Consider the following 12,693-nt stretch of genomic DNA (forward strand, 5'->3'; position numbering starts at 1 on the left):
AGCATATCACAGTACTAAAAATTCCATTGGCATCTGCTCAGTTACATATGTGGCTCAACTGAGTGTAGGTATGCTCATTTGCTCAACCATGGAGTATACTGTATCTGATATCATAAGTTCCATTATAAAAATATTGTTCCAGACCCACAAAAATATGTTTTTTTTGAAAAAATAGATCATATATACTTAGCTTAGCAAACTTCTTTGAGAAAGTCAGTGAAGCTGTAAAGAGCAGCTGTGCAATTTTTATAGTGTATCTGGTTCTGGCCAAGGCCTTTGACATATTTCCAGTGCTGAAATTGTAAATAAGTTTAAAGGCTTAAATGTAGACACTTATGTTGTAAGATGAAATGCTAATTGTCTGACTGTTCAAACCCTTGGAGTTAAAGTGGCAGTCGTGTCCTCAAAAAGCAAAAGGAGGCTAGTGGCCTTCCTCAAAACTTAGTACTGGGACCCTTTCTGTTCAGCATCTACTTCTTGAATATTTGCTCCACTGACACGGATGTATATGGCTTACTATATTTTCAAGTGATCGCAAGTTTGATAATTCCATTTGCATATTATCCAGTAGCATATTATTATAGCAAGGGCTACACCACACGGATCAGTGGTATATTAGAAATGGGCTTAAATTAAACATAGTATAACATTTAATCCCTTAGTAGACAAATCTTCTAAGCAGTTTACAGCATTAACAGCACTCCCACACTCATATACCAAACTGCCAGGATTACTTGAAGTACTTCAGATACTTCCTTGTGCCAGGGAATATATTGGCATCATCATAGGCAACTTCCTGCCCTTTTGTCAACATTTAGTAATAGCAATAGTTAGGAAATTGTTCTGTGTAATCCTATTAATATCTAAAGGTAGTCAAAAGAATACTGGTTCAAAAAATTAGTATTCCATTATACTCTGCCATGATCAAATCTTGCAGAATACAATACTCCTTTCAAAATATAACTAAAAAAACACATTGCACATTAAGAAAATCCTCAGAAGTTCTTAATAAAAGATTACCAGACTAAAGAACATAAATTACCAAGACAGGCTTGAACTTCTCTTTCTATGCTCTGCCTCTTAAAGTTTGCTGCAAAATTATTTATGACTAGAATTCCTGTAAAAACCTCCTTTAACGCCAACACCTCCACAAAACAAATGGCTTCACAAAAGTTCAAACTAATAACTTGCATCTATATCAACAAATAAATAAGACAGGCTGAAGGGTCAAATGTATTTATTACCCAATTTCTGCCCGTCGCTTGAATACTCTTCCATTGCATATAAAACAAAGTGATACTCCCACTGGGCCAGTAATAATCTCCACCCTCTTCTACTCAACAACCAGCCATTCGCTCCTCAGCAACTCCCGCTGTCCTCCCAAATATAGCCATACATCCAGAAAGTACTCAATATAATGGTGATCCCAACAATACTTGAAGTGGGTGCTATACGCGCGGGAATTTAACGAAAGAAGGGAGTGTTGTGTGCACTTTATCACTAAAGGGCATCTTGGCAGTGCCTGACAACAAATCCTTACGGTTTACTAAGCCAGGGAACGAGGAATGAATGTGCAAAAGTTTAACTTACGATATAATTCAGAGTGTTGGGGTAATACATGAACAACAGCAAGAATTACAACTGTCACATTAACGTAGGTTCAGGCATTAATCCAGCACTGCCTCACCTACCTATAAGCGCGCTCCGGTGTTAGGTCTTAGAAAACTAAAATGAGACAATGACGGTTAGGCGTACGCATGCGTTTTGCCCGTCATCATTATACATTACACAAACACATATCACTGTTACATTAGGAAGTACTTTGAAACTAGAAGAGGAGGGTATGTATGTAGTGTAGCACTAGAAGGCTTCGGATTAATACGAAAAAATGAGTTACCATGTGACATTGAGTTTAGAGATCATGAGTTGAAATGGAGTTTGTAGCTGCTATATTTGGGATCATCCCAAATATAGCAGCTACAAACTCAATTTCAACTCACTTACTAAGGGTGCGTAAAAAAAAACAAAGGGGAGGGCGCGCGCCCCTGCGCCAAGGCCTAAATCCGCCACTGAGTAAGGAATGGTGTTTTGCATCTGGGATGCTGATATCATTAAGAAAGTTACATTGACTCATCTGTTGTGCTGAAATCATCCTTTCTGTAGCCATTCTACCTTCCAAGACCAGTTCTTTTCTGATGATGGAGACTTGTGTAGAAAAAGGATGTTCCCAGTGGTGGCTTGTGAAGTCAAAGCAGGTAGGACTGCAGAAAGTAAGAGAATGAGAGGAAGTAACTGGCATGTGGTATGGCTATATTAAGGCAGGTCATGGACTGGTTATTTCTGATCAAACAAAAGTTGTCTTCAATGACTTTCATCCACAGGCTGCCTCAGTATCCACTCAGTATCCACTCATTCTGTACACTAAATTGACTATCTACATCTCAGGTGTCTGACTACTGTGAATAGGGCTGGCCTTGGTGAAATGGAGTTGTAGACAAAGAACTCCATGATATTCATCACACTCCACTGCACACCTGGCCTCTGTATACCACTTAGATTGCTTATTTTTTGCTTTTTCACACCTCGCCTTACTCTTCTGTTTTTCCTCCATCCTTCCAACATACCCTGAGTAAGACTGCAGTGTAATAACAGTGAAGGATGTAAATGAACTGTTAGGCCTACCAAAAACCATGGGTTCTAGGTGCTCTGAGGTACATTCTGAACTTTTTCCAACACATTTTGCTTCACTGCTGGCATGAGCAAAAATCATGTGTAAGAAAAGAAATTCAGTCTTATTTTTTTTCTCTTCAAGGAAGAAAGATAATGTCTCCAAAGTGTAATGTTTAAAACTGACAAACTGTAGTTCCCAATAAAATGAAAATAAAATTGCTTGCAAGGATACTTAATTAATACTGGGAATAGTGCCTACCTGCTCCTCTACTCCCCCCTAAAATATATTCACCTTCTATATAGTGCTGTGGTGTTAGATTGGGATGAAAGTGGAAGAACAAATGGCCACTAGCATATATTTCAGTCTATTTGTATCATACCTCCTTACCCCTAAACTCAGAAAGCAGCCACTTTGTGTTTACCCCTGTGATGTTCGACTGGAATGAAAGTGGGAGACAAAATGGTCACAGTGGTGTATCTCAAATTGTTGTTGTCAAATGCATATACACAGCATGTCTCTTTACCCATTCCCACAAAATATAGTCACCTATATACATGTCGGATTTTGGTTGTGAGGAAAGTAAAATAATAATCACAGTATTGTAGTCTAACTTGCGAATCCTAAACAGTACAATTCACCTAGACAAGATATGTTGACCTTCTGTGTACTTGTCTGAGGACTGATTGTGAAGAGAGTTAATGACCATACTCCGCTCACTCCCACACAAGCTGTATTGACCTTCTTTGAACACTCTTGAGCAGGGATGTTTTTATATAAGGTGGGTTCCATTGCAGAGGTTGAAGACGGGGCCCCCACTAGACCTTTATCAAAATCTCCTTGTATACACAGGAGTCTTGGGCTTTAAACCTTATACACCTGTATAAAAATCAAAATCCCCTTATACTATCACTAGTATACTAAGAGTCTAGATTGTTTTGTGGTATATTTTATACCTTATTTTTGAAAGGCCAGTACTTGCAAACTGTTGTTTTTGTTTTTTACTTCTAGCTAGAAGAGTCATGTATGCCCCCCATTCTTTGTGCATTCACAGATAAAATTGGTGATATTATTTTAAAGACACAAACAAACTGCACACTTACAGGAAAATGGTGGAGCAACTTATGGCATGTGTTTGGAGTGTTGGAAGAAACAGGAGCACCTGCATAACAGTTACACAGACAGAGAAGGTATGCACTCTTGACAGAGACAGAATCACAATCAAGCACTCAACCAAATAATCATGCTGTGTGAGTTGGCAACACTAGTCACTGTACACTGTCAGTGATTAGTTGCTATCACACACATCCTACCCAGACTGCCAATGATATCCACTTATTGTGCACAGTGCTGACATTTGACTGTGATGGAAAGTGAAAGAAATTATGACCAGCTTGTTACTTTAGATGTGCTGTGATAACCTCCCAAAACACACACCATCACTTTCCCCCACAGGCCCTGCATCCATGCATATACTAAGCACAGCACGGATGGCTTACTGTGTTTGAAAACTGGCTAAAGTAAACTATTCCAGCTTATTCCATTCAGATGCATTGTAGCCTTGCAAGTGTTGAGTAACTGTTTAATTTGATGATAATAGCAGGGTCTGTCACTTTCATACACAGACAGTTCAGGTCCCAGCCATTATAGCTGCTGTGAATGTATACACCATAGATGTCGTAATGTAATAAAAAATGATGACCACATCATTGTGTTTTAGCTTTGTTTCACACAAACTGCAGTCACAGTAATCTATTTCAGCTTGCTTCACATGAATACTATTAGCCCTGTAAAGCCAGAATAGTGATTGTTTAATGTGAGCAAATAAAAATAGGTTCAATCAGTTTCATCAGCAGAGAGCCCCTGTATATTGCAGTTTTAATAACTTTGTTTACTGAGTGCACCTCAGATGTCTCATTGTAATAAAAATAATGCCCACAGTAGTGCATTTTAACTTTGTTTTACACAAACATTAAGCAAAGTATTCCTGTTCATTTCACTTTACACTAATACACATTAGTACTGCAGAGCCAGAATAATCACTGCTTAACCTGAACAACAGTAGGATTAGTTACAATGACAGTGTTAACTGTGCACACCTCACATGTCTAATTTTAAAAGAAAAAAATTCCAGTTATTTATAACCTCCAAACTCAACTAAATGAAAAAATGTATAGATACATATATATATATGCATTCCCCTACAGACTGGCTGGGGATGGCATGAGGAAACTGCTATTAAAATAGCATATTTAATTAAAAAAACAACCTTCACTTGTACTCACCTTCCTATCCACAGGTCACTCTGTGCTCTTTCACGTTTGATCCTGGCTACCTCAGGCAGCAGGCATTGATGCAGCCTAAGTCATTTGGGAGAGATGCTCACTGCTTCATTTAGCAGTCCAAACAGCCCCAGCACAGAGGTCATTCTAGCACACCCAAAACAACAGGAGGACCTTCAGTACAGCATAACTGTTATTTACCATGGGGATGTATGCCTAAAGGCTGGGCTGTTTTGAAAGTAGCCCAATTAAATCAGCCTGACCTTTATTTTTCTTTACAGAAATCATAACTTCATGTAGCATGCATGGAGTTCAGAGTTCCTGAAACTTTAAAGTCAGTTATTTTAAGGGAAAAAAATAAAGACTATGAAAAAACATTTCTTTTCTTTCTTACATTTGTAATAATGGCAGACCAACAGTCCAGTACAAAGCATTGCTCATAGCCATTCCATTATAGCTTTCATAGCTGAAGTAGCTTATTTTGTGTGCTACCCATTTGTATATTTAGCTTGTTTAGAGTATTGTACCAGCTTCTGCAAAGCTGTCCTCTGAATATAAGAGGTCCGCATCCAAGACCATTCAATATATTCATGCTGTTCGGACTTTCTCCATTATCTTTCTGTTGTTTTTTTTATCTCTGTTAATACTGCCTTGTTTTCTATATTCTGTCAAATCTGTACCAATATATTTTAGCATTGTTTCCTTTTTCCTGCATATGGCCTTTGGCTTATTGTCTTTCTTTGTTAGTTCAGGACATGCCTGTATTCCTTAGTAAACCCACTCTAATACCTGAAGAATGAGCAACCGTTTTTCTTCGAGAATGGTGCTTCATGTTTCTCTGTGCTGTCCCTTTTCCTGTTATCAAATGGGAAATTCTCTCAGTCAGTAGAAATGTGAAATGCAGATGCTTGCAGAATAATTGGAGAATGAAAGTAGTTATTATGCTTTCCTTTTGTCTGTTTGGGTTTTCACCATGGGCTTCTGTTTCTTCCCATGTCTAAAAGACATGAGGGTAATTGAATAATGAATTCATAATTCAGAATTCCTCCTAGTTGTGCATGTGTTTGAGAGTGTCCCTTTGTCCTTCAGTGGACTGACATCCCATGCAGGATTAGTTCTTGCCTTGTATTTCTTGCCTACAATGACAGGATCTGGCTTCCCTTGACCCTGAATTGGAATAAAATGGGTACAAAAATTGGTTCTTAAGTTCTTACTATGTTTACAGTCAAGAAGATCACTGAGAAGCTCAGTCACATCACTGCATACTGATGGGAGACTAACAGTGCTCCAATTTAAGTATTTTCCCCCACATATCCCAGGTGAAAAGTTATGATTACTTATCCTCTCATCCACACTGATTTTTAAGGTTGCTATGGAAGGACTTGCTGTCAAGCAGAATTGATTGTATTTGCAGAGTGCTGATCTTTCTTAGTATAAACCGTAGAAAACAAGATGAAGTAATGACCTTGAATCTGCATTATATGTTCTGGTATGGCTTTTGGATGTCATCTTTCCCACTTGTGACCTAGTAAAGTACAATAAAATATGGTTCATGGGCTTTCTTTGCCCTTCCCTTGGAATAGTCAATGTTTGAAGAAAAAACAAACTCCAAACTGGAAGAGAACAGTCATGCATGTTGCATGTCTGGTTTCGTAGGCAGGAGGAAGCAAATATGTGAGGCATATTAGAAACCAGCAAGTGGCAGTTCTGATAAAATATCAGATGTGTACTAAATGAACAGCTACAACAGACTGTCATCTACTGTACACCCCTTTTATGCTGATGTGTACGGAGAGTCAGCAGTGGAATCTTAATGTATGGTGTGATCCAAAGAGGTAAGACAGACAGAACTTGCCTTCTTTTACATGTAGAGACCTGTAATGGTCAAATGAAATTCCAAACCTTAGTAACAAGACGATCTTCAGATTCTTGTGCTGCATAAAGCTGTTGAAGCAGTGATTGTCTCAGGGTTAAGAGTGCTTATGTGAACTCTTTCCAGTGATATTTAAAACCAGAATGAATAAAAAATATATAAAACCATATTTCTGGATCTAAGTTTAATGTTACATTTTCCTTAGCTATAAAACTGTGTCAAGTAGGCTACTTGTGTGAATATTGTGACTTTTGCGGTGAAATATTCTGTGAACATACTTAATTGTAGTTATTTTCTGAACAGGCTTTGAATAGCTTTGATTTTCTAACATTGAAAATTAATTTGGCGGTTTTAGAACTGCGTGTCTCAGGAAAATAAAATGTGCCAATAGGCAAGCACAGCAGGTAAAAAATAGTAAAACATGAATATGACCTTTCACATCATAAGAACTGAAGGATGATGTCTTTCAGTATATATGATATATAAAATCTAGTATTTTCACAAACTTCAGATATGCTTTGTTTTGTTATATTGAACAAAGAACTTCAGTAGTAGGGTAGGATATCTGCTAGTCATCAGTATTTCTTTTGGATACTTCCTCATTCAAAGAGTCTTTTTGTATGTTTCCTCTTAAAAAAGAACTGCAGTAACAGGATAATACATGCTGGCCAGGAATAATTATTTTGGATCCTTTCCATTTTAGAAACTGTTCATACTGCTCCAGGGGAAAGCTGTGACAGTTTAAACAGTCCAGTTTTGATTATGTTGAATATGATTCCCATCTTACATTGTATTGTGCAACTATCAATTCCTTGCTGTATTTTCAGGTAGAGGATTTGATGAAGTTGTTCTTAAAGTAAGGTCTTTATCTGTATTACAAATGCATTTCATTATAATAGACCTTGTTGGTGACTCTTTTTGACAAAGGTTTACATAAAGCTGGATTTGTTCTTTTTTCCATTAGATAATCCTTCGGGTAGGTTTAAGATCCAGGTAGGTGCCAAGATGCAGGAATTTCTGTGGAATATCTTAATTCTTAAGATCCTTCTTTCTCCCTCTGGTCTCCAAAGTTTTTTTTTCTAAAAGCCAGTTGTTTTTCTTTAGTAAGAACTCCTTTTGCGTTTCTTCTTCAGATAACTATTCCTCCATCTAATTTATGCTGGTTCCATGTTACTTATTTGAGAACAATATTGTTCAATTGTATTTTAAGCAATTCAGTTTATTTGTTACAGTCCTTTTTTTTTTTTTTGACAAAATCCATTGTAATGTCTGCCTTGTCCATTTTGGATGTCAGTCCATGAATACTAGATGTCAGCTATGAGGTTTCCTTTTTCATATACTTTTTTGTAGTGAAATTTTAGAGTGACTCATTTTCGAATGAAATATGGCAAGTCCACTGATAAATTCACATAATGTGACAGGAAATATTTGGAAACGTTGGAAGTTATTTGATTCCTATTATAGCCAAAGATATCTTCTTTCATAAGGTAAAAAATTGGCTTTAAATAAATCACAGGAATTGTAGAATCATGTCAAGTTTAACACAGATTTGCAGAGCACTTCACAAGAGTTACCTGTCAGCCATACTGGCCATCTCTTTGCTGTATTTTGCCTATCCTTGCTGATCTAGAGTTGAGAGACAGAAGTGCATCTTAGACTTCCTACATATGTATATGGATCCTGGGGATACAGATGTAAATGAAATTATTAATGGCAAGAGTCTGAGAAGTCCATTGCACTACTCACCACTAGTTTTTCATATGCCATATAATATGCATCTCACTTTTGTTGGAAAAACATAACTTTTCTGCATCATTACTGCTACTGATCCCTGGAAACACATTGTCTAATTTACTCATTTGCTACTCCTTCTCATGTTAATCTATGATACTCCATCCTTTCTTCTTGTCCCTTCATTATCCAGATGCCCTCTTTTCCAAGAAAGGAAGCCTTGAGACTGCTGGAATCTTCATGAGTCACCAGCACAGTTGTGTGTTAGATGACAGGCAAAACTATTTTATAGAAGCTGGTGTTGCTGTTATCATCATCATCATCATTTATGTAAATTCTTAAATGTGGGAGCATGGAGGAACGCTATTCACAGCACTACTTCTGTTTATACATATACTAGGAATATGTACCCCTCCACCTTACCCAGACCTATAAATGTTAACCCCTTAGTCTGTAGTAGAAGGTGGTTGATGCAGTGCAACCCTCCCCATGACAAAGAAGCTCTGTCTTCTGGCTGTCCCTCTGACTCTGAGATCATTTGCCAAATCTGGCTAGGTATGGAGGCAAACCTGTTATTACTTAATCACCGTTTTAGCACACATGAACATAGCCTGAACCAGAAACTATCCAAACTTGAAACCACCACTGGATTGCTTCTTATTCTCATGTGATGAACATCTAAAATATTTTTCTACATAAAGTGAATGCTGCTTTAATAAAATTATTATGCATTTCTGAAAGTGTATGATCTCTTAATATTTTAATGTTAAAAAACATGTAAAATGTTTTCATTTGAAAATGACATTAATAGTATTGCTTCTCTGTGGAATGTCAACTGTATTTTAGGCAGGTTGACATTTCCCATTTCTGAGACTGTTGCATTAGATAACATAGGGTATATCTCATGGAATTAATTGTTTAAAATGTACTGTGCAAGGTAGTAACATTAAATAAATATTAACAATTATACTTAAAAAGGTCTGTATAACTGCTTACATGCTTAGGGTAGTGCTTAGACCTTATTTTTGCCTGTGTCTTTTTTTCTTCTGTATTCATTGACCTGTATTGCCATTGCCCCTTGTGACAACTGAACTGTAAGCCTTCCTCTGATATGGAGAGCTGTTGCACAGAGCTTAATCTTATGTGACTCAGATTATGCTCAAATAACCGGACCTGTGTTTGGGCTTGTTCTCTTCCCATTACTGGAGGCACATTATGCCTTGCCTCTGCACCAGCAAATTTGCAAAAATAGTTTGAATTCTGATAGACTTGCATATCATTGTTTGTGGCCATGTTGCCTGTATTTCTTGAACTTTGGATTAAACCAAACTAACTTGCTGTATTGAATAAGACCCTTGTGGATCAGCACTCTACCCTGATTAATATCTACAAAGTAAAAAATAGTGTTTTCTTTTTTCGAAGAACTTCATTTTTTTGGGTTTGCAGCAGTTGCTAGTGATGGCATAGTGTTGCTGTGGTGCAGCCTCTAGTGCATTATAATCTACGTGTTGCTAACATCTCAAAACATCTCACCTCCAATAGCAAAAGCAAGCTGGAGATAAAGTAACTGTTCCTGCATTGTCAGAGATGTGTAGAGTGAGTCCATCACAAAGACTATCTATGGAAAACATGTCATTGTGCAACCTTAGGTTCATGGGTGTGTACTTAGCTAATGACTACTGGGGCCTTTTTAAGCATAACCATGCATCCTGGGACTGTTATACCAGTATTTGGTTAGATGTGGTTTCTTCTTCAGGTCTACTGCAAAAGTAAAATTGCAGTGTATATCTAATGGTGTGAGTCCCTGGAAGAAGTTGATTGAGGTTGCTTTAGGGATGCATTAGTAGTGACTAGTCCTTGGGAGAGCAGAACAGACAAAACATTCTATTAAAAAAGCCCATTGTTCCATAAAAGTTAACTAGCGTGCAGCAGCATGCAGGAAGTACAGGATAGTTTATCAAATGCCTCTTCCTTTAGGTAGCATTCGACACCCAGAGTCAGCCAGAATATACATACACACACACATTGTATATGGATAGGGACAGGGCTCACCTTATAACCACCATTCCCCAGGTAAAGGTTTGCACCCCTAGTAACTAATATACGAATGTTCTTAAGGTCATTACATTCTGGATAATGAGAAAAATCTGTGTTTGCAGTTATCTCAATTAAAAGGGCCTTTCCAATAAAATTCCTTTCTTAAGTTTCTGTTTAGTGTGCTTAATAGAAACATTTAAACAGCTGGATTTACTGAACTGTCTGTCTCAAAAAGAGCTAATCCCTGATATACAGACTTGTAAAGACCCGGACTAAACTGCTAGAAGAATTACCTGTCATTAAATACAAAACAGCCACCATCACCTGCATATTTTCCTTTTTTGTTACAGATGAAAAGAAATCCCACCTTTTATTATTTTACCTACATGTTAAAGGTAAATGAAAATATTTGCATTCTGCATCACCATCACTAAATGGTGCCATTGCAAGCTGCATCTACTCACAGGAAGTTCATTCACCCACAGTGAGGCACAGTACAGTGATGGAATCTCAGCACTGTTTGATGAGGAGGCCCTACACGATGAATGAGTTCATAAGACACAGATGCTTGATTTAATTTTAGTTCATTCTGGATGCAAGGCTTATATCACTTAGCACACTGTTTTAACATACCTTCAATAACATCAAATCAAACCTTTTTTTCTTGTGGTATTTGCTGCTATTTGACACATTCTCCCAGTATAGTTCTCTAAAGCAGCCTTAAAACAAACCAATACACATTTGTTTTTCCTGTAGCCAGTAACACTATCTCAGAGGACTGATGTTCTTGAGGGAAAATCTCAGGGGAGCATGGTATAAATTGGATTTATTAATTCAGCAACATGTGGTTGACCCTGTTATTAGTTCTGGAGGTCAGGAATGTGCCAAGAAGGTCTGTAAAACAAAGATTAACAATCTATAGATATACATATGATTAGTGCTATATTAATATTTGTATTGTAATTATTTATTTTCTTTCAGGTTGGCTGGGCATTTGGACCAGATCACTTACTGAGACACCTGAGAACTGTCCATCAGAACTCATTGTATCACTGCCCTACTGTTGCACAGGTGAGGTGAAGTGAGCAGTCACATGCTATGTGGTGCCACAGTAGTTTTTGCAGAGTAGCAGTTTATGAACTTAATTTATTCACATGTGAATGAAACGTTTAAATGTCTTGTTTTGTTTCTTTGCTTTTTTGTCTGTTACATGAACTAATAAAAGACATATTTATGATGTAACTTTAAAGACCAAGCTAATAGAACAAGAAACAGGTGTGGAAAAACATTATCCATGCAGATATCATTCAAGAGGTGAAAGGAGATATGTGAGTCATACAAACATGCAACTAAGTCTAGATGCTTTAGAATATTCAGATGGAAGTCTCTCCATCTGTATTTTTATATGCCAGCTAAGCTCAGTTTGATATATATTTATATACATACACCACTACTATCCAGACCTGATGGAGATGCAGTTCAGAGGAATATGGAAGTCTGGAATTATTCCAAATTGGCTGAAAAGAATTACTGATCCTGGACTTCATTAATAAGCCATATGAACTCATGGAATCTATACTTAAGGATGTTTTTACTAACGGGAAGCTCAGGTTTTGAGGGCTCAAGATTGAAGAAGACTACACTTAGCTTGACTTTATTGGTAGAGAAAAAGTGTGTAACGAGAAAGTGGTAGACTAGGGAGTTGCTTAACATAAGGTATTTTCATGAGATTATGAAGGGAATTAAACAGTATGAACTGAACACCATAAAACAGTAGAAGAGAAAGGCAATATACATAAAATGACAGTACTGGGATCACTCACTTGAAAAGGTAATAAACCCATACTGAGGTGACTGTAACTATTGTAGGAGGGACATTTTTGTCTTCAGGGTTTTTCTTTTATAATAGGACTCATATTTTGCAATGTTAGTGTATAGGTTAAAAGTTGGATTAATTGTTTGAATATTATTGACATTGAAAGCACAGGTGATGGGCTGGATTGATTGCTCCAGTTAAAATAATGATTCACTTAGGATGATTTATTAGTGTTTGGGTCAGCTGCCTGGGATAATAAATATATGTATTATGCTCATGGATTGCA

General features: G+C 37.2%; 1 protein-coding gene across 7 annotated transcripts in view; it reads left to right on the plus strand.

Annotated features, from left to right (window-relative positions):
- Window positions 1–12,693, plus strand: part of KYAT1 (kynurenine aminotransferase 1) — a 1,131,910-nt gene that overhangs the window by 989,093 nt on the left and 130,124 nt on the right. For all 7 annotated transcript variants that reach the window (XM_044058797.1, XM_044058798.1, XM_044058802.1 and 4 more), the window contains one exon: window positions 11,573–11,662. In XM_044058797.1, the coding sequence (XP_043914732.1) occupies window positions 11,573–11,662 (90 nt within the window). The remainder of the gene's footprint in view (window positions 1–11,572; window positions 11,663–12,693) is intronic.

The sequence above is a fragment of the Protopterus annectens genome, chromosome 16.part0, assembly GCF_019279795.1.
Source record: "Protopterus annectens isolate FY-2018-M chromosome 16.part0, PAN1.0, whole genome shotgun sequence".
Taxonomy (NCBI): domain Eukaryota; kingdom Metazoa; phylum Chordata; order Ceratodontiformes; family Protopteridae; genus Protopterus; species Protopterus annectens.